The sequence below is a fragment of the Perca flavescens genome, chromosome 3 (assembly GCF_004354835.1).
Source record: "Perca flavescens isolate YP-PL-M2 chromosome 3, PFLA_1.0, whole genome shotgun sequence".
Taxonomy (NCBI): domain Eukaryota; kingdom Metazoa; phylum Chordata; class Actinopteri; order Perciformes; family Percidae; genus Perca; species Perca flavescens.
In genome coordinates this window covers 8511460-8538040 of record NC_041333.1, presented here as the reverse complement: position 1 = coordinate 8538040, position 26581 = coordinate 8511460, and the positions used below count along the sequence as shown (strand labels likewise).

At 38.6% G+C, this 26581-nt stretch overlaps 1 protein-coding gene across 1 annotated transcript in view; it reads right to left on the bottom strand.

Annotated features, from left to right (window-relative positions):
* pipox (pipecolic acid oxidase) overlaps window positions 1-26581 on the bottom strand; it is a 90186-nt gene that overhangs the window by 24372 nt on the left and 39233 nt on the right. The window contains exons 4-6 of the mRNA XM_028574502.1: window positions 17603-17785; window positions 9696-9848; window positions 5797-5946 (exon numbers count right to left, since the gene is read on the bottom strand). Of these exons, the coding sequence (XP_028430303.1) occupies window positions 5797-5946; window positions 9696-9848; window positions 17603-17785 (486 nt within the window). The remainder of the gene's footprint in view (window positions 1-5796; window positions 5947-9695; window positions 9849-17602; window positions 17786-26581) is intronic.

Below are 26581 nucleotides of genomic sequence, written 5' to 3'. Positions count from 1 at the left end.
AAGGGTGAAGAGGGGTCCGGTGTGTCGCAAAATTATGTTAGCGTTACCTATCCTATCCGGTAATAAATTTAACTAAAAGTTTTTTTGAATTTTTCACCACACCTAACGCAATGATGTCGCCAAAATATACAAGCACTATTGTAGAAAAAACACAACAAACGTCATCTTCAATGTAACAGTTATACCCTTTGTGTCTACAAACAATAAATAAAACAGTAAAACAGTGGACTCAACCGCTAACTTTGCGAAGGTAGTCAAGCTATCTTAAGAGGGTACAGGTGTTGCTAGCATTAGCACAGACTAGCTACTTCCGTTAGTGTTTTCGTGTTAAGAACATGAAAATGTACCTCCTTCGAGTCAGATTTGAACAAGCGACCTAAGGATGTCATACGTTTACACTCTACAGTCCTCCGCTCAACCAACTGAGCTATCGAAGGGGGTAAACGGGTTCAAATAGAACCCAAAAAACTATCTCACTTTCAATATCGACAAATTAACAATCACAAAGGTCGGATGTTTTTCAAGACAATTCGTTTGTTGTGCAGCCTAAAATGAAGCGATTTGATTTGCTTACTAGGGATTTCCCGGGGACATTCTAAAACGTGTAACGTGAAAAAGCTTAACGTGGTTTAATGTACCTAAACAACAATCAATGATCACCAAACGTTTCATGGCCATATCTTGTCATGAACACTTAAGCCTGTCAAAAAAAACTAAACCGAAATCCAACACATCATTTAGCTATTCTTAGTCTCAGCAGTAATGGGGTTAAAACCTTACAGATTCAAAAGGGATTTTTGCACATTAAATGTCATGGCAATCTGGTCACAATCTGGCAATTTTGCACAACAGGTAAAGGTTAAGGGGCGACTAAAATTCCCCTCTGTGGACCATTGATATCCACAGCAAATTTCAAGAGTTCTTTAGGGCTGTCAATCAAATAAAATATTTAGTCGCGATTAATCAAATGATTGTCCCTAGTCAACTCGTAATGAATTGCAAATTAATCACACAAACTTAACACTTAAAGTTTCTTACAAAGCCTCTGAACAGCCACACAGGTGTTATCAGTTATTCCGGCTGATTAGACTCTGCTCAGGTTGAAGGTGGGCAGGAGCTTTGATGGGAACTTATTATGTCAAAATTTCTTTCTACCAATAAGAATGATAAAGCTGTCATTTGTTCCGCCCTCACAGGTTAAGCAATGCTAACAGGAGACTCAGGAAGATGTCAGTCAATCAGTCTAGACACCCCCACACAGTCCTGGGAAGAGGTCCAATCAGCCTGAATAACTGATAACACTTGTATGGGTGTACAGGGTCTGTACAGTCTCTATCCATTACACTGCTCTTAAAGAAGACTCATCACTTTTAAAGAACAGCCAGGAGAAGAGTTTTCATTCAACCTAAATTGGTTGAAAATGACTGGTGTGTTAACTGCATGCCAAATTAATCAGAGCACACAAGGCCATATGACCAGTTGCTGACAAGCATTAAAAGGCTATTTTTTAAACTGAGTCCGACCATAGACTGTATATACAGAAAACACATAAAAACACGCCAGTTAGCAATAATTAGCCTGTGCCTATGTTATCTCCATACCTATGCTCTCCGTCTCTGTAAGATTCCACAGCTACCAGAAGACTTACAACTTTCAGACAGGTTGTTTACGTCACATCTACGTCTTCAAGCTCAGTTGAAGGCTGCACAGTAATGCTCAGCGCTCACCAGAAAAGTGCTTCTAATAGCCTTCACTGGTCTCCGTAGAAATCAATGGGATCTGTTGGTCCATTTCTTTTAATGTCTATGGAGCAAACCCTGTGTTACCTTTGGAGTGAAAAGGGACCAAGTGCATGTGTGCTCTTTTCACACAAAACACTTTGGGGATCATTGCTAACAACATATTACCCATTAGTAACAACTTTTTAATGTAGCAGGTATCTACTGAGACTGAAAATGTAAATGAAGCTAGCCAGAGTTGATCTGTTTTGCATAAAGTGTTGCTCAGTGCTGTTTTGAAACGTGGTGTGCATGTCTGTAAAGTTTACGACTGAAAAGCAAGGGATTTCTGCTGCAGAACTGAAGAGATGACACTTTTGGAACTGTCATCTATATATTCTTCCTGTAACAAGACAGCCATATGCAATGACATAGTTACCAGCCTGATGCTCAAGTGATTGACATAAAGCCTCCTGGAGTTCTGGAGCCAGTTCATGTTCCATACTGTTCTTTATGTATCCTTTAGATAAATGTATCATTAAAGGTGCAATATGTAATATATTTACTGTATTAAATCCAAAAATGACCATATTTCATCAGATATTAAGGAAACATGCTAAGTTGAAATACTATCTTTTCTTCAATGCTATAGCCAGTATTTTCTCCTTTTGAAATTTCCGTTCTGTGACGGAATATCTGTTTGTGTTATGGCCTGTGTGTTGGTACTGCCTATTTTGACAGCCGGGCTGGGTTTCCAGATATACTGTACCTGTAAAAACGTAAACCCAGCGTGCTACAGCTGTAGTAAGCATGGAAGCAGCAAACAAACGAACCAGATCAATGGAGATAGATTCATTCTACCCAACCTAAAAAAGCTCAGTGTTTCTAAACCGTTGCATGAGACGTAAAAAACCCTGGGTAAATATTGGAAATATATTTGAAAGATGGAGACAGTTTAGATCCCAGAGGACGCTGAGTTGGCTAATTTCCTCCTGAACAGGTAAGCATTAGCTTCAGGCTAATTTATCACAGCTACTAGGGACAGGCATTTCAACATTTGTGTACTCACATTGAATTATATAGAGTACACGCAAAAACAACTGAGACACAGTCAGGGAAGTGATCCCAACTGTTCCTAGCTAACGACACCATGCTAACACTGTCTTGATAATCAGAGCAGACAAACGCAGCCTATTCCCCCGGATCTTTTCCAGGTTAGGATCTAATGTCACCCAACCTTACGGCGCCGCAATGAGTCACACAATGGCTGACAGTTCAGGCAATTTCAGCTTGCTGTCCTAGAAATATCCACCTGATGGAAAAATGACTGTCCAATAAAAGCTTTATTGTTAGACTCAAGGTCCATTTAAAGACATACAACACAATTAAAAAGGACACAAATTGAAGAAAACAGCTATACCATTGTGCCCACATAGGTGAATGGTATCACACAGCACTGATCCTAAAGCCACCTACACATGATGGCTTTGCGCCAGCCGTTCCATTGATTTCTTATGTGGAGAGAGGTGCCGCACAACTATGCGCTGCGTTGCCCCTGGCGTGGCGCCAGGACTTAGGACTGCACTGATCCTTAGGACAGCACTGATCCTTAGGACAGCACTGATCCTTGCTGATCCTTAGGACAGCGCTGATGCTTAGGACAGCACTGATCCTTAGGACAGCACTGATCCTTACTGATCCTTAGGACAGCACTGATCCTTAGGGCAGCACTGATCCTTAGGACAGCACTGATCCTTGCTGATCCTTAGGACAGCGCTGATGCTTAGGACAGCACTGATCCTTAGGACAGCACTGATCCTTACTGATCCTTAGGACAGCACTGATCCTTAGGGCAGCACTGATCCTTAGAACAGCACTGATCCTTACTGATCCTTAGGACAGCACTGATCCTTAGGGCAGCACTGATACTTAGAGCAGCACTGATCCTTACTGATCCTTAGGACAGCACTGATCCTTAAAGGAGAACTCCGGGCAAGTTTTCCATTAAGCTTGATTGCTATATGTGTAGGAGTACTGCCGATAGCAAAAAAACGAGCCAAATTGGTGCTAGCAACACGGCGCTGCTGCAGCTAATGCCGAGAGCTCCCACTCAGCTGAAACGGCAGTTATGGGGGCATAAGATAAATAGTGCCTTTGTGCCTCTTAACAGACACAAAATGCAATTAAAATGTCTGTGCAACATGAACAGGGCCCTTACATGACAACAAGATGCATTTAGCAACTTAGCCATTGTTTAAATTCACCTACCCTATTAGCTGCTAACTGCCGTCTGGGATGAGTGAGTGTGTTCAGCCAGGCTCCGGTAATAATCATCATGCAGCAGTTCCATGTGTATTTGTAGCATATATATCCATTTTGTGTGCTGTCGTTGGTGAATATGAGTCTCTGCAGTGGCGAATTGTGTGGTAGTTTCCTTAGCCAGGCTAGCAGTCCTGACCGCCATCCAGCTTCCACTTCACCTCGCCTCCCTCGCCTGCCGCGCCGACACGATCCACAGGCGCCCGCTGGTCTGGTGGAGGTCCTCCAGAGGACAGTTCATGCTTTCGCGGCGAAATTTTGAAGTTTATTCCCCCCCTCAAAATAGGTAATTGAGCACTGTACAAGAAACAGGCATCATTATTACCGGAGCCTGGCTGAACACACTCACTCATCCCAGACGGCAGCTAGCAGCTAAGAGGGTAGGTGAATTTAAACAATGGCTAAGTTGCTAAATGCATCTTGTTGTCATGTAAGGGCCCTGTTCATGTTGCACAGACATTTTAATTGCATTTTGTGTCTGTTAAGAGGCACAAAGGCACTCTTTATCTTATGCCCCCATAACTGCCGTTTTAGCTGAGTGGGAGCTCTCGGCATTAGCTGCAGCAGCTCCGTGTTGCTAGCACCGATTCGGCTCGTTTTTTTGCTATCGGCAGTACTCATACACATATAGCATTCAAGATTAACGGAAAACTTGCCCGGAGTTTTCCTTTAAGACAGCACTGATGCTTAGGACAGTTGTAAAATGACGGAGTTACAAGAAGCATTCAGACGACCGATAAATTTATACATCAGATTCCTCAGCAAAGTAGAGAATGTATTGACCCCAGCAAGACAAAATGTTTGAGACAGTTGTTATTCCATTTTACTGCCAAAAGGGTAATAAAAACTGACTTCTGTTGATTGATTTGATTTCAAAACACATCTATTGTGCTTTATAGTTCTTACTTTTCATCATAGTGATGAGTCCAATCATAGATCAAATATGACAGTTGTCTTGTCCTATACTGCCACAGCAACACTAAAGTACTATGTGTACTACATGTGCATTAATAAGAATTGAAGCAGATATTTAAAAAGCAACGCAAAAGTTACTTTCCCTTGTAACTAATTAATTGTATGTGCAGTAATTGATAAAGTAATTCAATGACTTGAGAGAAGTAACTAGTAACTGTAACTAATTACTAATTGTCAACAACACTGGCAATGACCCTCCGATGTTTTTGCTGCTGTCTTGGTCAGGACTCCCTTGTTAAAGCAATTCTGAATCTCAATGGGAATATTCCTGGTAAAATAAAAGGTTAAATGGATTAACAAAATTAAGATCTATTCAAATTCTCTCCCTTCTGAGACTTCAATCTCAACACTTTGATGGGAGGATGACCATTATGAAGAGTGTTCATACTTTACATTGTTTTTATTTCTTCCATGGACACAGACAAATTTTAACATCGAAGCATAAATTATTTTTGCTATGTAACATTACATATCCAAGATCAGAAAGGAGCTGGCTGCAGCCCCTTTTCTTAGATAATACAACAAACAGAAATAGACTGTCAGTTAACAGTTGATTTTACATAGAAAAGAGAGAGAGAAAACCAAAAAATGAAAAGAAAATAATAATAACTGCATTTATATTGTGCGTTACTAGTCTTAACGACTACTCAAAGTGCTCTTATATATTACAGGCACCATTCACACATATTCATACACTGTGGCTTAGGCAGCCATATAATGTACACTTCAGGGTTTGAACCCTAATAATAATAATAATAATAATAATAATAATAATAATACTGACCGTATACATGCAGCTCTCCACCACAGCAGGTTCTGGGACCAGGCCAGGTAAACAGCGGGCGATGTACCGCTGGAGGATGTCAATATCAGACCGGTCTGTCTGCCTGTCCCTCTGGTCTGGGTCTGTCTCAGCGCCCCCATGGTAGCATATCTTCACACAGAGTCAGACATCATCAATATTGTGTCTATATGAAACACTAAAAGCTTAGCCCTGCATACTTTAACACTTGTGTTGTCTTTTAAACGTTGTTGTGAGTTTTTTTCTCAACATTTTGGTCACTTTTTTCAACATTTTTATAGTCTGACGTTTTGTCGTTTTTTTCCCTGACGTTTTTGTCACGTTTTTAATGTTTTGGGTGTTTTCTTTTTTTTTACGTTTTTTGAGCTTTTTCCAACATTTTTGACATTTTCAGCCAGTGTTTTTGAAGGTTTTTTTTCATCTTTTTTGTTGCTTTTCCTTTGTTGTGTGTGTTTTTTTTTTCGATCTCGTGAACGCAATCTCGTGTCTCGTCTCGTGAGCTGGGTGTCTCGTCACACCCCTTATAACACATGGTACACATAGGGCTGGGTATCATTCAAACATTTTCAATACTGGTACCAATACCACGACTTAGATACCGGTTCCTAAATGATAATTTTTTCGATAACAATTTTGTAAGGCAAAAAGAAATTACAACATTACTGCACAAATCTTAAAAAATAAAATTCAGCTCCTACTACGTGAGCCGTCTCTGTGCGTAACGTAGAGATTTTCCTGGGTTTCTCTACGACGTGTAACATTAGGCAGCCAATCACAGACGATATTAGATCTCGGTAGAAGCATGCAGCATGCTTATTGCTTCACTGACGCTGATGAGATTTACTCCTTAGGTATTGAAATTGGGTATTGAATGACAAGGCATTTTTCAATACTGAATACTTTAGAGGGAATTCGGTTGGTGTCTAAAAAGTATTGAATTTGGTACCCAGCCTAATACATATACAGCACATGCCTACTGCAAGTGAAAGAAATACAAATAAATCCAAAATAGGATCCAAAGCCAAATTCCTTCAACAAAACGGTTATTAAATTAAACTAATATTTGTAATTGCCCTCAAATCTGTGCTAAAATGCAAACTATATTTGATGCAGGGCTTCAGTAGCCTGAGTAAGACAAATACCTCTTTCAAAATACATAAAGCATGCAAGTATTGTATTAAGACAGAATCCCACAGCTCTGTTCATGCAGTGCTGAATGTGGTTATTTTAGTCATCAGTTTCATATAAAGATAAGTAATAAGGCAGAAAATTACATGTTTCACATGTCTACATCACCTTTTAGTGCTCCTATCGCAAGCTTGAACGGTAAATGACAAAAGGGGTGACTGTCATACACACACTTCTTGTGTGCTGCTCCTGTCAGCTAGGTCTGACACCCACTGTCTCACCAGAGAACAGAGGCACAGCGAGGAGGCTGGGGAATTAAAAGAGCTGCAGTTTTTATTTTATTCCACAGGATTTTTTGTGATTTAGTAAACATTCTGTCAGGTCCATGCGGTAAAAACCAAACCGACTTTCTGCTTCATTGAGGGATCTTTTACAAATTATGTTAACTGGTCCAAACATTGGACATACAGTAGCTGTGGTGACAGTGTCTCAGAGTGAATAATGTGACGTGGCATCACCATCTGTCCACCCCTCTCCTCTATGCATGTGGTCTGCTATTAGGCTGAGAGCTCCTGCTGGCCTGCCATAATGCCCAAAATAGAGATGTGCCATCAGATGACATCAAACCCAGCACAACTCCCACAACTAATCTGATGTTGAGGTAGGACAAATCACATTTTACAGTTGACTTTGCACAAGTGTTTTTATTTCAAAGTGGACCGCAATTGTACCACCGTGGCAATGTGGTTCTCAAAAGCACCATTCCAGCCGAATGATGTGCTTTAATACCAAAGCGGGAGGTATATTCTAAGCCTGGGCCAGCAAAATGGCTACCTGGACAGGCGATGGACTTAAAATCTGCTCTAACCTAGTCTGCTAGCCTCTAGCTTACATCCCTGCCTTCCGGTTTTGAGCCTGCTTCCCAGTCTACAAACCTCCAGTCTGCTAGCAACCAGCCTCCACTCTGATCCACTGGCCTTGGCCTTCCTGTCCTGATCTGGCTTGTTTTGCGTCTGCCGGTCCATACCCTCTATCCCCCGATTCCCCGGGCTGCCTCTTGACACGTTGAGGAGGCACCCTGATATCTGGGGCTCATCTTTTGCGGGGATTCGCCTGGCTATTTTCACGGGGTACCATTGAGTCCCAAGGAGGAGGCGTAGTCCCCATGGCTCCCAACACGTTCACTCACGCAGCTTTCCAACTCCATGGAAATCCCAAAACCCCCATTGGCCACCCCTGCCAACGCTGAGCCAGAAACTCTGTTGGTTGTCCCAGCCAGACATGTCACTAATCTGCTGTTCTGCTGGCAGCCTCATGCTCTGCTGTCCAATCGCCAGACTACTGCTTAACTCTCCACGGATATGGTTTCCACTACAATTATTTGATACCGAAATTGGAACATAATGTAAAAAAATGCTGACTTCCTGTTGCCAGTTGGTGGCGTTATGACAATTAATCTATATTGCCATGTAGATGTCCTCAGCCTGGACTCTTATCAAGCATGAGGAACTTGGAGCAGATTGGACAATGTACATTTGAGTTACAACAACTTAGCATTAGACAAATGCTTTAAACATGCATTATGTTGCAGCTGTTAGCCGTAGCAATAACCCCTTCAGCAACAAGTAAAGCTTTCTGTACATCAGAAACCTCCATAAATCACAGAGAGTTGAGGCAGAGCAGCCGGAGGACATCAAACCAAAAAAAAATTTCTCCAAAATCAGTGGTAGTGCCGTAAAGTATTTCGGATTTCTCCCAGGAGATCGGACCTGCTCGCCAAAGTTACATAGTGCGTGAAACAGGTGCTTGGGGCATGTAGTGGGAATGACACAGGCACCATTCTCCCTATTACAAGTCAGTTGTTGCTTATAAATTCAACATTTCATAAAGCTTTTTTTTTTCGTCAAAAGCTACATAGGGTTGTGTTGATTATAAAGTATATAAAAATGTAGGTTATAATAACGGGTTAACGCAAATTTAAGCTGCTAAAAAAATTAGATGTTTAATTAAACTTTCCAAATGTAAAGTGGGACACAACATTGTGTTAGTATTACCAAGTAATGTTACATTGAGGTCAATGTGCCCATCTGTTGTTGCTTGATGGGCAAGAGTTGAGTTTGCCATGTTATGCTTTCAGCGTATTTTTTAAGCATACAGTAGCTTTGAGGTTATTCTGGAGAATACACTGACAGTATTTGTCATTGTTTTGGATTGTTGCAATGAATAAACATTTGCATAAAACAAGCATTTGTCCACTCCCATGTTGATAAGAGCATTACAAAATTGAAAAATATCCCTTTAAAGAACATTTAGAACAGATACAAATGTGAGGTTAATTTGCGATTGATCGTGATTGACAGCCCTAATAAAAATGTATTCCTACAATAAAAAAATTGACTATATGCTGGTAAGCAAACTGAGTTTATGGTTATAAGACAACACATGTTTTGGTATTCTGTAATAAGTCACATCATAAGATAAGCAGTGCTCCAGTGTGTGCATGTATCTTAATTTAATAAAAAGCTGTTTGCTTCAGTGCACACACAGCACTGGTTTAGATACTAATGTTGAATAATGAAGTCAAATGATCAACTAGAAAAGCAGATAGATGTGATAGATGAAATCACATTAAAACATAAATGATCATTAACAAAGTCTACTTTATATTATTACCATGAATTATGGGGGGTCTGTACAGAATCTAGAGCTTCTCTATGTAGAATCACACTTGAGGGTTCAGTACTGTGACATACCTTCACCAGGCCTGGGTACTCGTTGGACGGGAGGCCGTAGATGTTCTCTTTGGACTCCTCACCCTCAGTCAGCAAGAAGCAGGGAAAGCGCTGCTTCACGTTGTATGAACCGGGAACCTTCTCTCTCCAGTAGCACACATTGATCTTCACCACCTATAGTAGTTAAAACCAGAAAGGCCATTAGTACCAGCCGAGTCCTCAGAGATCTCTCTGTCACTAAAGACCATGAGCGACCATAGTGTATACCATGTATTCGTTTTGATGCACAAAACTCCTTGATTGAAATTCAGAGGGTTTTCTACAGCACTAGCTGCTGTGTAAACAGCGTATTACTCCGATACGTCCAAAAATAAATATTGTTGTCGTTGTGGTTTGTCAGTGTCTACCAAAACTGTTGACATATGACCATGACAAAAATGATTCCAATTACTTTCTTCTGATCTGCTACCTCTATGGTTAAACGATAGGCCCACAATTTTCAAGTGTGTCTTACACCACCTTACAACAATAGCCAGATGTCAATATGTTTGCTGTAATAATTCCTCTTGTTCACACTAGCCAAAGATCATCAACTTACAGACCCCTGGGCACAAATGTTTGACGGGCCAACTAGCCAACTTTGTTTGGTGTTCAGGCTTTTCTTGTTTTTTTAATAACACAGACATACATAAATACAGTGAGGGGAAAAAAGTATTTGATCCCCTGCTGATTTTGTACGTTTGGCCACTGACAAAGAAATTATCAGTCTATAATTTTAATGGTAGGTTCATTTAAATAGTGAGAGAAAGAATAACAAAAAAAAAATATATAAACGCATGTCAAACACGTAATGAATTGATTTGCATTTTAATGAGAGTAAGTATTTGACCCCTGTCAATCAGAAAGATTTCTGTCTCCCAGTTGTTTTTTCTACCAGTAACGAGCTGAGATTAGGAGCATACTAATACATAAAGGGAGTGCTCCTAATCTCAGCTTGTTACCTGTATAAAAGCCGCCTGTCTACAGAAGCAATCAATCAATCAGAGTCCAAACTCACCATCATGACCAATACCAAAGAGCTGTCCAAGGACATCAGGGAAAAGATTGTAGACCTACACAAGGCTGGAACGGGCTACAAGACCATTGCCAAGCGGCTTGGTGAGAAGGTGACAACAGTTGGTGTGATTATTCACAGATGGAAGAAACACAAAAGAACTGTCAATCTCCCTCAGTCTGGGGCTCCATGCAAGATCTCACCTCGTGGAGTTGCAATTATCATGAGAACGGTGAGGAATCAGCCCAGAACTACACGGGAGGATCTTGTCAATTATCTCAAGGCAGCTGGGACCATAGTCACCAAGAAAATAATTGGAAACACACTACGCCAGCAAGGTTCCCCGGCTCAAAAAAAGCACATGTATAAGCCCATCTGAAGTTTGCCAATGAACATGTGAATGATTCAGACAACTGGGTAAAAGTGTTGTGGTCAGATGAGACCAAAATCGAGCTCTTTGGCATCAACTCAACTCGCCTTGTTTGGAGGAGGAATGCTGCCTATGACCCCAAGAACACCATCCCCACCGTCAAACATGGAGGTGGAAACATTATGCTTCACTGCATCAAATGCAACGTTCCATGTACCGTCAAATCTAGGATGAGAACCTCCTCTCCTCAGCAAGGGCATTGAAAATGGGTCATGGATGGGTATTCCAGCATGACAATGACCTAAAACACACAGCCAAGGCAACAAAGGAGTGGCTCAAGAAGAAGCAACATTAAGGTCCTGGAGTGGCCTAGCCAGTCTCCAGACCCATAGAAAATCTGTGGAGGGAGCTGAAGGTTCGAGATGCCAAACGTCAGCCTCAAAACCTTAATGACTTGGAGAACATCTGCAAAGAGGAGTGGGACAAAATCCCCACTGAGATGTGTGCAAACCTGGTGGCCAACTACAAGAAACGTCTGACCTCTGTGATTGCCAACAAGGGTTTTGCCACCGAGTACTAAGTCATGTTTTGGGGGGTCAAATACTTACTTCCCTCATTAAAATCCAAATCAATATATAACATGTTTGACATGCGTTTTGATTTTTTTTGTTGTTATTCTGTCTCTCACTGTTCAAATGAACCTACCATTAAAATTATAGACTGATAATTTCTTTGTCAGTGGGCAAACGTACAAAATCAGCAGGGGATCAAATAGTTTTTCCCCTAACTGTACATACAGTGCATATTCAGAATTTACTGTATATGGCACATTATGGAGAGCACTGTACCTCATTGGAATATGAAAAGTCAGCATTAAACAAAACCATTTCAAGACAACTTGACTTATAGCCTTACATATCTGGTATTAAATGAAAAATAAAGCTCTCAAGTGGCTATCTCCTGGATTTTACAGGAAGCCAATGCAGAGAAGCTAATACAGGAGAAATATGATTTCTTTTCTTAGTTCTTGTCAGTACAAGCGCTGCAGCATTCTGGATCAGCTGGAGAGTCTTAAGGGACTTTTTTGAGCAACCTGATAGTAAGGAATTACAATAGTCCAACTTCGAAGTAACAAAAGCATGGACTAGTTTTTCTGCATCGTTTTAAGACAGGATATGCATAATACAATGTTACGCAGGTGAAAAAAAGTGGTTCTTAAAGTTTGTTTTATGTGGGCGTTAAAGGATATATCCTGATCAAAAATAATTCAGAGATTTCTGACAGTAGTGCTGGAGGCCAGTGCAATGCCATCCAGAGCAGCTATATCTTTAGATAATGAGCTTCAGAGATGTTTAGGGCCCAACACAATAACTTCAGTTTTGTCTGAGTTTAACAATAGGAAATTGAAATTGATCTGCGATTTTATGTCCTTAATGCATGCTTAAGGTTTAACTAACCGATTGGTTTCTTCTGGCTAGATGATACATATAATTGGGTATCATCTGCATAACAATAAACGTTTATGGAGTGTTTCCTAATAATATTGCCTAGAGGAAGGATATATAAGGTGAATATAATTGGTCCCAGCACGGATCCTTGTGGAACTTGGAATTCACAAACTACTGTCTTGTCTAGCTTATTATGCACTCTAATCACTGTACTAAAAGGACACAAAAAAAGGACCCTTTGACTATGTAAATGCGGTCTCTACTCACCTGAAGTCATATTTGAAGTTTAATTAACACAGCCAGCAAGTACTATATGCAATCTGCTAAAAAAAACACAGATTTTACTCTCCTAATTGAAAAAAGTTTAGCTCGACACACATTAGGGAAATATTGTTATGGATGTAATCATCAATGTCTACGTTTGTGTTAAATGATGAAAAAATTAAACCTGTTTGATTGATGGCCTGAGTACAATTTGATAAACATCTGACAATTTAGCCATCATTGGCAAGAGTGTTGTTCAAGTGGAGTTTTCAGCCTGCTAGTTATGCTGAGGGGAGATCAGGCAGTCCCTAGGAATTGTCCTCTGAGGTATTTGAATGTTCATACAAAATATCATGGCAATCCTGGTAGTTGTAGTTGTTGAGTGTGTGTTACCTCAGATATGATTAAGGATGGGTCTCGATACCTGGTTCTATTCAAATTTCTCAAAACCCCAAAATCAATGAGGTCCAAGCTTAACAATACGGCTATCGCGACTAGTGGATCACTTAACGTTATGTCTACAAATAGATACGTGCGTGAACTGGAAGAATGATTTATGAGCAATGTGTGCGTAAAGAACATAGGTAAAGACTAGCCTCCCCACCGCAAACCATTCAAAACATAGTCAGACTGGCTACTGAGAGAACCGCTATGTGGGCCGCTTAATCAGCTCATTAAAACAAAAACAGCGACATAAAAGCAATAATAGTTCTGTTAAGATAAGGAATTTGTCGTCTCGTCTTTCCACCAAATAGAAAAGTATCAATAATGGAATCGATAAGGATTCAGACCGTTAAGCATTCTCGAAAATGGTATCAATAAAAATTAACAATCCCCATACTAAACCTGAATGAATACACACTGGCACAACTTGCTGGTTAAAGCTTAAAATATAAACCTCCATAACACCTACTCCATCCTTATGGAGTTAGAATCATGCCAAAACCTCACACACACACAAAACGTGTTTTACTCACGCCCAACGATTTACAAACAAACTCAGTGTGGTTTGCAAATACAAAACATCATTCACAAACTAATGCATTTTGTTCTGCAAATAAGAAACCTACCTATCAAACAAATACAGTATGTTTTACACATACAAAAATGTATTTCTTCAATGACAAAAAATATCCTGCAAGTACAAACTAAAATCTTTCAAGTACAAAAAAAAATCTTTCAAGTACAAAAAAAAATCCTTCAAGTACAAAACAAATTCTACAAATACAAAAAACTGTCATGTGACTTTTGGCACTAACTTTCCACCTTGTTGATCCACACACAAATAAATACACACAGGTAAATTTTCTAACAAATGTCCTGTAATTCGCACTCCACAACAGCAGGTGGCGCTGTTAAGTCAATTTAAGCCTACCAGGACCATAGATATATACACGCGGATTGTTTTAAACGTTATTATGGTGCATAACTTACTGGAACAAAATTGAGCAACGTGTTGTTGCTGATGACAAAACCACTGATTATATATATGTATATTGAAGCGATGCTGGCGTTAAAGACCCTCTGATCGTTGTCTGATTCTCTGAAATGAATGCCGGCATTGCATTGTGGGAAATCGGCTTTGCATGCGCCCAACTCTGATCATATCGTGTTCTGTCTTACAGCCTACAGTAATATTTCACCAGTAATAAGACCAAAATAATATTATTAAAGTAAAGAAATGCATGACTATGATAATATCTACATATATGTTGCTAGATGTAGTATTATAGTTTAAAAGATATCAAAACAACAAAGCAGCTTCCCTGGCCGAAATAGACCGAAATAATAACATTAAAAGAAATACAATTAAACCATGATAAGATCTGGTGAATAAATGTTGATTAAAACAGCGGTTATTGGGCTAAAAATACCAATAATAGCAAAGCTGTATACAGTTACGTGTTTGGGTGTGTGGTTTATAGAGCAATAACGCACACAAGGCAGGAAACACAGCATGTCCAGCATCAAAGATCCTCCATGTGGTTTTGAACAAACATACATGCAGAATTTTCGGCGAATCTGTGAAACTGCCACAGTTTTTGAGTTAAGGGGCCGTGTTCATTTTGCAGAATTCTGTGAGATCGGCAGCCTGTAGGCTACTACAAAGCAAGATCAACATGCTGGATTTCTTCAGTTACCTGCATTTGTGTGTGGATCTGAGGGCATTGGTGTGTGGATCAGCAAGGCGGAAAGTTAGTGCCAAAAGTCACGTGACAGTTTTTTGTACTTGTAGAATTTGTTTTGTACTTGTAGGATTTTTTTTGTACTTGAAGGATTTTTTTTTGTACTTGAAAGATTTTTTTTTTGTAATTGAAAGATTTTAGTTTGTACTTGCAGGATATTTTTTGTCATTGAAGAAATACGTTTTTGTATGTGTAAAACATACTGTATTTGTTTGATAGGTAGGTTTCTTATTTGCAGAACAAAATGAATTAGTTTGTGAATGATGTTTTGTATTTGCAAACCACACTGAGTTTGTTTGTGAATCGTTGGGCGTGAGTAAAACACGTTTTGTGTGTGTGTGTGTGTGTGTGTGTGTGTGAGGTTTTGGCATGATTCTAACTCCATACATCCTCCTCTGGTCTTTTTTTCTGTCTAATAGAAGTGCAATTACAAAAGCAGCTCTGCAGTGGTGAAGGGAGAATTGGGATTTAATGAAATGTACACATGGTTGTACAAATGACGTCCATCTGAGGGTGGCAATAATAAGGACACATTGTTCAGGAGTTTTCAATGTAATGAACTAACCGTCCGTGCACTCATTCCCAGGGCCTATAAAAATTCAGACAGAAGTGCTCCGGTAACTCAGCGAGCTCAGAGCTTGTGCTTTTCTACCAGCTCACTCAGGCATGCCATTCCCCAGGCCCCCCAGCCTGCTGCTAGCCTGAATCATGCAATTCCAATATGAAACTCCAATTCGCCACTCTAACAGCTGTCTGCTTGTTTTCCCATCACCTTCTCTTTTCAGGCTGTGTGGCACATTGCAAGATGGAAAAGACTGCCTTGCTGACTAAGGCCTCTGAGCTGTTTAAATATGGAAGAGTAATGCTTTTGTTTCTGTGCCAGGTTCAGGTGGGCATTTAAAAAGGTAGGCAGGGCAAGATCCCAGTGGTGAAAAGAGAGTGAAACTGGATTAGGGATGGACAGTTGATAACATACAGAGTCTAATAAAGCAATAAGCCGCCATCTTTGTGTTTTTTGTGCATTCACTGAACTAGTACAGAGTAATGGTAGATTGCTTGGCCTCCTGTATTACTGCTTGAAGCTTTCTCCAGAACCACTGTACTCCGAAATAATGTACAGTGGGACCACAAAGCACTTAATATGCAACTAACTGTATACTACTTTCAGAGGAAAACATTGTACTACTACATTTATCTGACAGAGAATGTGGCAGATTCATATTCTACTCACAAAATATCACTAATAAAATATAATGCATTATTATTTCTTAAACTATCCAGCACACTGATAATGCCTCTCTTTTTACTTTCATTAAACATTTGCAGCAGAACTTCACTTCATCACGGGCGGGTTTACCACATGTCTAGTAAATGTGTGTTTTTGTGGAATTGTGTGTGTGTGTGTGTGTGTTTTTGTGTAATCAATAAATCTGCCTAGAAAATAGTGAAAAATGTTTTGTTTTATCAGTCCAAAACCCAAAGATATACAGTTAAATATATAAAACACAAAAAAACAACATTTTCTGCATGAACAATCAATTTAACAATAAATCAATTATCAAAATAGTTGGCGACTAATTGATTAGTTGACTAATCAATGCAGCTCTAGGTATCATACATATATGTTAACCTCTTGAATCCTAATATTCTTTAATTATGCCTGAGTACAATATATATATATATATATATATATATATATATATATATATATATATATATATATATATATATATATATATATACAGTACAGGCCAAAAGTTTGGACACACCTCATTCAATGCGTTCCCCTTTTTTTTGATAACTCTGCAAACCCTTTGTGTTCTCTCAATGAGCTTCATGAGGTAGTCACCTGAAATGGTTTTCACTTCACAGGTGTGCCTTGTCAGGGTTAATTAGTGGAATTATTTCCCTTATTAATAAAAAAAGCAAAGGGTGGCTACTTTGAAGAATCTAAAATATAAGACATGTTTTCAGTTATTTCACACTTTTTTGTTAAGTACATAATTCCATATGTGTTCATTCATAGTTTTGATGCCTTCAGTGAGAAACTACAATGTAAATAGTCATGAAAATAAAAAGGAAACGCATTGAATGAGAAGGTGTGTCCAAACTTTTGGCCTGTACTGTGTATATATATATATATATATATATATATATATATATATATATATATATATATATATATATATATATATATATATATATATATATTTTTTTTTTTTTTTTTTATAACAAATATAATTTAAATTTAGAAGAAATCCTAATAAAATCTATTTTCGGGTGAAATTTTGAAAAAGGAGTTAAATTTGTATGAGTGCACACAAACAATGTAGTGGATGAAATACTAAATATTTACCATTCTTTTGTAGTTCTACCACTTGACGTTTTAGGTCCATTTGGCCCTACCTTTTGTAAAAAAAAAATGGTGCAAATCATATTTCAAATTAAATAAAATTTACAATAACACAGAATATACATTTTAACGAAACTCAAGGATGCTTTTCAAAGTTGTTTTTTTTCTCATCTTGCCAACCCTTATTTGTCATTGACCCATATACAAAGCTATAAGAACATTATTGCATGTGGGACACCAAGCGTTTGAATACCTTGAGTGGCAACTGTAAGCCAGTTTGGGCAAGCAGTCTGTTAGCCCAGGGACCAGCGGTGATCACCACACTCTTGGCTCGATAAACACCAGCAGAAGTTGACACTGTCACAACAGAGCCAGGCTTGATGTCGGTAACCTTCTCTTTGTCTCTTATGACCCCACCCAATTTCTGAAACTGCCCCTGGGAAAAGAGAACGACAGAACCGTGTTAATGAAAAGCCTTCGCTAATCTACAGTACAGTATGTCATTCTGTGCTTTTCCAATATATGATCAGTAAAACATCAAAATGGCCCTATTCATTTAAAGGGCAACTATTATATAACATTTTCAGGTTAATACTTGTATTTTGTATTTGTACTAGAACATGTTTACATGCTTTAATGTTCAATAAACACTTTATTTTCTCATACTGCCCATGGCTGCTGCACCTGTATTCACCCTCTGTATGAGACGCTCTGTAGAAACTACTGTCTCTTTAATCCCTGCTCCTGACAAAGCCCAGTCTGTTCTGAGTGGCCAGAGTGTTTTCTGGAATCTGAACTCTGCTCCGCAGCCTATGCTGTTGTTTCACTAGTATCAGCTGGAGCTACTGCAACCAAGCCCCCAGAAAGAGCGCCATTTCTAAAAGCCACCATGTTAGCGGACAGCGGAAGCTATCATGGCTGTTGCTAGTGTAACGTCCATCGTGACGTCATGGGCCAACAATGCGGAAGAGCAAAGCTCCATGTTTGCTCTATGCGCTTTTGAGCACTCTCATTGGAATGTACGGGGCTTCCCGCCGAACACTGTATCCAGTTGTCTTAATACATCCATGACTGCAACAGAGTGTATAGCAGGACTTTGTACCATGAAAAATCACCAATAAAGGCTTCTAAACCAAATGTTAAACCAACGGACATGTCCCAGCAGTAAAGTGACCTGAAATTGGGGAGAAATTACCAACATTGGCCACCAAGGATTAGTTACAGCTATGTGACGTTAGCATGCAGCTAATATTAAGCAGTAGGCTTACGTTAGATTATGGAACAAAGCAACACGTTCTACCGTCGAAAATCGCAGTAAAAGGCTTCTGAAACAAACACTACCCAATTGGACATGTTTCAGCAGTAACGCGACCCAAAATTAGGGAGAATTTAACAAATTGGCAGCGAAGATGACAACTTTTACTGCTGTTAGCATGTAGCTACTATAGTTAGCAGTGGACACTAATGGAATATAAGCAGCACTTTCTAGATAGATAAGAATTTTAAACCAAATACTATAATCAGGAATTGAGGAGAATTTAACCACACTGGCAGCAAAGATGACATTGTTTACTGCCGTAGCATGTAGCTACATGCGACAATGTTAACACAGCAGTAGCTTAAAAAAAACACTACAGTAGTTCCTGCCTGGAGCAGATAACCAATCATAGAAGTCCAGCTTAGAGTTGCATAACATATAGCCGAGAGTAGAAAAAACTGTTGAAACGTTTTAGCTCACAGGAATTTTTCTAAATATGTTTTACCTCATTATTTGAAATTTAGTTTTGGCCACGTTTAACATGAAAATCCGACATTATAACACTTGTTTAATAGAGCTCAGTGAGCGGCCACTTATTGAACGTCTCCGGTTCCGGAAAGGATTTCCACCATTCAATATTTAAATTGACATTTCAGAAAATATTTGTAGAAAGAGTTGTTTTTAACAATGTTTTTATTGACTTTTCAACATTTGAGTATATTTTTATAAATCTTTCGCATAACTGTAGTTTTTTTGTGTACTTCTACTTTTTTAAGTAGTTTTTTTAATCTGTACTTTTACTTAAGTATGTTTTGTTAGAAAGATTCTACTTTGCTACATTTTAAATCACATCTGTTACTGAGTAAAAAAAAGAAGGCTAAATAAAAAATGCAAGGAAAAACTTGCGCCCCTGAAACTACTGCAGTGAATGATGGACAAGACGGGCAGCACCAGTTTGTCTTCACTAACGCTAAAATTACAAGAAGGATGGAGACGGACAAGTCAGACACCAGTGGTGCAGACCAAGCTAAATGCGAAACCCCATTAAAATTTGTTGAAGTTAAACTCAAAGGAAATTAAGTTAACCCCTGACCGTATTTGAGCGACCACTTGGGCTGGAAAGGCAACAGCTTTATTATGGATATTAAGCTGTACATTTTAAATGAGCTACTTTTTACCTTTACTTGTACTTAAGTAAAAGTGACATCCATAACCATGTAATAGTACTTTTACTTAAGCAGAATAATTTTACTCTTTCCATCTCTGCCCCTGTCCCAGGCCATAACAAAATCACTCTTCCAAGATCTGCCATGTTACAAGAGCCAAAAAACAAAAAGCAAACTATATGACAGTATCACATGCACAGAACAATGGCACCTCTAGCAAAGTAACAATATACATGAATACAAAAACAAATAAGAATTGCACCTTAGCTATCACCATGAAGACATGCCTCAGCCCTTTTTCCTTCTGGGGTTTACCACTTATTTGAATCTTAGGTATCCTGTCCCACATTTACCCTATGTCCCCTTTTCTTATTTATAAATACTGTAAGTCAAATGGCTTCCAGATTTTCTTATACAACCCCAATTCGTTTTTTTAATATATACGTTAATCGTTCCATGGACATACATTGTGTGCTATATTCTTGATCCAAACAAATTGTAGGTGCCTCTATTTTTTTCCAGATAGGAGCTATAGTCCTTTTTTAGTATAGCAAAATCAATACATTTATATTGTTTGGGGTTTTAGATTTAAATTAGTTGGATACAGGTGCAGCAATATCATCTTAGGGTCAAGTGGAATGTTCACAGACAAAATGAACATAGTGTTATTGATCACTTCACTTTGTTTAGTGATGATTAGCAAGTGTTAGCATGCTACCAAACTAAATTAAGACGGTGAACATGGACCAAACATTATACCTGCTTAACATCCGTGTGTTGGCATCACTTTTGTGAGCATTTTAGCACCACTGTCCCTATAAGTATAATAAGAATTCACAAATCTAACATGGCTGTACTATACTATACACTTAAATACTGTATGATACAATGACCACTGACAATTTATTGCCTGGCAACATACAGAAAACATTTTCTGAAAGAGAGGGGGGCTACGACTTAGGGGAAAGTCAAATTTTAAGACTCCCAGTTTTCGAACCACAAGGAAAAGTTTCTGTTTATCTGTCAGTGGCACTAAATTGTGGAATAAACTAAATAATGAATTAAAGCATTGTCTAAACATATTCCAATTCAAAAAGATGTTCAAAGAAATTATATTGCAGAGGTACAGAGAAACACAGTGCAATTAATAACTTGGGCTTATATTGAACAATTTATAGTAGGTGTATAATTATTGTTGTGTATGGGTAAATATATGAATGTGAATAGAACTTCTGAATATATAGTTTCATTGATTACATACTTATTAACTGTAGCTAATTCATTTAATATGATAGAAAAGGTATAAAGGGGTAGGAGTACATAAGTACATAAGTTTTACTTCTTCCTACTCCTTTTTGCATGTGTAAATAGAGGTCTTTTTTTTAATTTACATGTTCAATATAAAAGATATCAATTAATCGAACAATCAAAACAATGTTTGTTTAAAATAACTACATGGTCAAAACCTCCTGTCCCGTTCATACAATTTTACGGCGCTGAGCAAACAGGGACAAGGAAGAACTGGATATACTCTCATCTCCTTCATCTAAAATGCATGTTTGATGCTTTCATATGTCAACACTTTGACTAATGTTAGCTTGGAGAGCTAATTTATCTGCTGGGCCACAGACTAAAGAAAATGACACCACCCAAACTAGCAGTCAGTCTGACCGGCGGTGACATGTTGCTTTGAACAAACTATGCACTGAAAATAGCAAGTGCAAGTACAGAAGTGTGCAATTTAAGACACGGTATATACTGTATATCTTTAAATGTTACAGTTACAGCTGAAAATGACAACAGAAATAAACAATTTCACAGATTTCACACATCTACGCAATTCAAATCAATGGCCATTTGTCTATGAAATCATGTCTGTGAAATCAATGAATGCCCTCATTTACAGTTCCCTCTTTTAGTTAACCCATAGGTAAACTGAGCTTTTGCATCACAATGTAATGCACAGTTTAGCCAGCCTACTGCAGTGATTGGATGAAGAATGTTGGGTTGTGGCCATCAAACAGCCCTGAGCTGGCCCCGCATACAGTCATGAGGGGGAATCAGCAGTGCTTTTTGAAAGGGAGAGAAAAAGAAGACATTAAGAAACGTGCCACTCTGAGATACCATATTGGTATGGTTTTTTTTCCTAGAAAAAAGTCTGAAAAAGTGGGGTCATCTTAACTCAACAGCTAATAGAGAAGTCAGCTATAAACTATAGAAATAAAATGATCCACAATTCATTTTATTTTAATGTTACAAACAGCTGGTCGAAAAAGCAGAATTTTATACGGAGCCTCAACGAGCATGGTAAGGTTTTATGGTGGAGAGAGATAGAGAGTGACTGAAGAGAGAGATAGCCCAGCGACTCAGAGAAATAAAACGTGTTTTTGCCGATTCATCACTAGAAGTGTAACTGTAGCAAGCATCTCAATATAACTAACATTATCCACATTCATACATAGACAAAACAAATGATATATCCAGCTACAAAAAAACCTGGAAGTCGGAAGTAGAAAGGAAGTAGAAAGGAAGTACAGCGTGGTGTTGTCATGGAGTTGTTACACCATCTAAAAATGCAAACAGCCAGAGAACATACCGTGGTCCTCAAAGCGGCCGCGTCCAAGAGATTGACAGGAGAGTGTGTGGTTACGTGACAGAAAAACGTAATGACGGGATTCCCATTACCAAGAGAGTCATTCAGCTGAAGGCCTTGGAAATATTTACCATTAATTTAAATGTGACACTTTCATCTAAAAAGATATTGAAAATATTTTATTTAAAAGATGTTAAAAACAAAAGCCTACCTTGTTTTGGTCAATGTGTTTTTATTAGAATTATTTTCTAATTTCTTTTCAATTTTCTTTATCAAAGCAATATTTGGCTTTTATAAAGTATTTTTCCAAAACAAATTCTTGAAAAGGGGGGGGTCGTCTTGTAATCAGGGTTGTCTTATATTTGGACCAATACGGTAATTAAATAAGGTAGATCAATTGCGACTAATGTATTAAGATATAACACTAAAGTCAAGGGGCTGTTAAAGAGACATGGCATGACAATGCACAAAGCAATAATCCACCGATGTATTACACATCTATCACAAATTTATACTTGACTGCTGCTTCACAGAAAAGTGGCTGAACAATCCGTTCAGTCAATTGAGAATGGCACCTCACTGAAATAACAAAGAAGTGTTTTGTGCTTGACCAGGCAGTCATGGATGAGTCTGTTCTCCTCCAGTGCCTTTTCTCACTGCTGACAGAGTCCAGTAATGTGAATTTATTGCTCAAAGATATTCCTGGTGTGAGCTATTATTAGATTGAAACAATGGGTGTTAAATATGTTCAGTTATCCACATCTTGGTATTTTACAACCCAATTATCCAGTTCTTTTGTGAATGTTTCTGCCAACAACCATGGAACAGACATGAAGGTCCATTTATGATTATTTGAATAGCATACTGGCTAATTTGCTATTGATGCATTAAATAATGCTGGCAAATTTCCTACAAAATTGATCTGAAAGGGCCATGCTTTTTTTTTTATAGCACGTGAAGGATGTAGACACAGTGTTACTTTCATATTTACTAAGGAGACAAAAGACCTTCAAATTCTTTAAAAAAACATAAGATCCGGATCGTTTCTGGTGAATGAACTTTATAGACCTCCATGATTAGTCTTGATTAGACTTCAGATTAGAGGAAAATTACAGTTTATTACAATTTTGATATTAGCATTGTAGCACTGTCACATTGACATTGCACTCACCAAATAGTTGCTGAGATTTCTTTACACTGATATTACGAAAAAAAAAGTCTGACAGGGAACAACAGTTTATCCAGATCATCTAATCCTCTTTATTGGAAAGTGGAACTTGCAGCGAGCACACCTGAAAAGTTGGTTATGATCCCTCATTGCACTGGAAAACTGTGAGCAGTTCCCTGATTGTCACTCTTCTCCACTTGCCTTTCATTGATCCTCATCCAGCTTCTCTAAAGCTCCACATATACCTTGGCGTCTCTTCCAGTCTCTGCCGGAACGTTTAGTATAACAAGTGTTTGTATTTCGACATCCAGCCCGTTACTTTGCTAAACCAAAATCTCAGTTTTTGGCTCTAGCATGCATGCCTTGCCAGTTGCTAATTATTTCTGTGACAAATGTACTGTATGTAGGATTGCTTTCATTTTATTTTCACATGTGTATCTTTAGCCTAGCCTACATTTAAGCAACATCTACATATTTATTTAATTTATCACAGCCAATGAATGAAGAAAGTTAAATTGGTTAGAATATAGCTAGTATATACAATAAATATAATGAAATAATTTAGTTTAGGCTATGCATAGTACCTAGACCTGCCAACAAATGCTTATTGTTAGAAGAAAACCAAACAATCCTTAGACCTATAGACCACTACGGACCTCAATCAGAATCAACTGCTCTGCCAATCTCCTGCTTCTCTTTCTCTCTGCTATAACATATCTTCAGATATCCATCTGCTCAATGAATTGAAGGATACAACGGTACAATAGCATTAGCAGGGACACTTTGACTTTTAATTTTCAGTAACAACATTCTATGGGGATTGATATTGTTTTAGAATATGCCTACTATAGAGATAGTGGCAATGAATAAATAGTTGTGATTAGCTTGCTAAGTTAACCATTTCTTGTATTTCCCTTGTTCACTCTAGCTAGACTATAGTTTTCATAGAAAACCAAAATATCCCCTTTCCTTTACCTCAAGAAAACGTAGATAAGGGTAAGCAGGTCATTAAAAACAACTTACAATTTCACTCTGTATCACTACGTGTAATCAATCTTCCTTTCACTATTAACGTGTGTATGTGTGGGGGGGAGGGTGCATAGCAAGTTCAGACCAAAGAGTAGTGACGAGACGAGAAGAATCCCCCAGTTACTCACAACGCTCTGAAAGCTGCCAGTTCACACCAATGCAACGAGATGGTGCGGTGCATCATCTTGATAGGACAACGACTCTGTACTTCTGTCTAACTTCTGATTTTTTTTGTAGCTATATATATATATATATATATATTTGTTGCGTCTAAATATCAATGAGGATAAATTATTGTTGTTCTTATTATTATTTAGGGGGGCTTAGGAACATTTTGGGGTAGCTTCAGCCCCCCTAAAATAGGCCTAACGATGTCCCTGTCATTACTTCTTGTCAGATCGTTTTGTGTATGTTTGTGTGCTTTCCCCGTGTCAGTTTCTGTGCTTCCTGTATTTCCCTGGTTTTTGTACTTTCTTTGTTTTTTGGGATTCCCTGTTTGTTTCTTCTTATTTTGGAATTGTTTTTTGCCTGCTGAAGGCAACACAAGACAACACAAGGGTTAAGTACATTAACCACTCACCCCAACAAATACATTTCTGGAAGAAACTTGATACTTTAATTCAGCAGTATATTTAATACTCTAATAATATACTCTACCCTGCAACATACCACAAACATGGGAGGCCTGGCCCTCCACAACCTTAAAATGTATCACAGAGCCTTTCAGCCACGGGCCCTCAAAGTGCGGCTGGACTCCTCATCTACAGTTTCATGGAGAGAAATAGAGCAAAACCTCACTGGAAGTCTAAGACTGCAAGACCTTGCCTTTGCAGGTGTGTGTCCAAAAAAGTGTATGCTAACCTATGGCCCTATTATCACCAACACATTGGCCAACAACAGGTGGAGGAGCAACTACGCTACACCAATAAGTGGCATAATACACAGATAATGTCTGGTAACAAACCCTTTGCTTGTAAGCAGTGGAGTGACAGAGGTATGTATACTTTAGAACAGCTATTCAATGAGAAAGGTATGTTGAGTTTTGAAGACCTGAGAGCTAGTTTTACTTTTATCTTCGCTTAAGATCAGCCCTAAAATGTTATGGAGTGCCATGGGGAAACAGTCTTGAGGCACACCCAGTCATTACAGGGTTTGTTGATCTTCCTGTGAGAGGATTAGTGTCCAAGATTTATGCTAAACTGATGCAAGTATCCATAGGAGATTTGGGAGTGAGAGCTGAGCCCTGAGGGGAACGCAATTAATTGGGAGACAGTTTGGGACAACATTTTCCACTGTTCCAAGAACCCAAATCACCAGTATATCCACTTCAACATATGTCAAAGGACATATTTGACTCCTCAGAAGAGATAAGTCTCTAAAGTCATTCCCACTCTCTATTGTACGTTCTGTCAACCTGAACAAACTGGAACTTTCCTGCATATGGTCTGGGAGTGTGAACAGGTACATGAGTTCTGGAATAAAACCACATCAATAATATCTGATGTGATAGAATTTTGAATTCCTACTGACCCAATTGTTTTGTTACTTAATGACGACTCTAAATTACACCTGCTTGGGAGACAGAGGAAATTTTGGCTAGCCGGTTCAACTGCAACCAAGAAAATGATAGCTCAACACTGGCTCCCCCTCACTTGCTTTGTATAAAACAGTGGTTAGCGTATTTTCTAGACATAGTTATGCTTGAGCTCCCTACAGCAAGGATTAACTTAGCCAAATCATCAACTATCAGCTTATCAGAAAACGCAGCAAAAATATCAGACTTACTGACCTCAACCCCACAAGAATTAGAGGAGAGTGATTAGGCAAGGTGTAATTTGTGTTTGTTTGTTTTGTTTTCCTTGAGACCGCAGAGGGTTAGGGGTGGGAGAGGGTTTTTGTTCTTGTTCAATTTGTGTTTTTCTGTTCTGTGCACCATCTGATATTACCTGTCTCACATTATGGAATTTGTTTTGTATATCTGAAGGTGCTAAAAAAAAGTTAATCACAAAAAAAGAGCT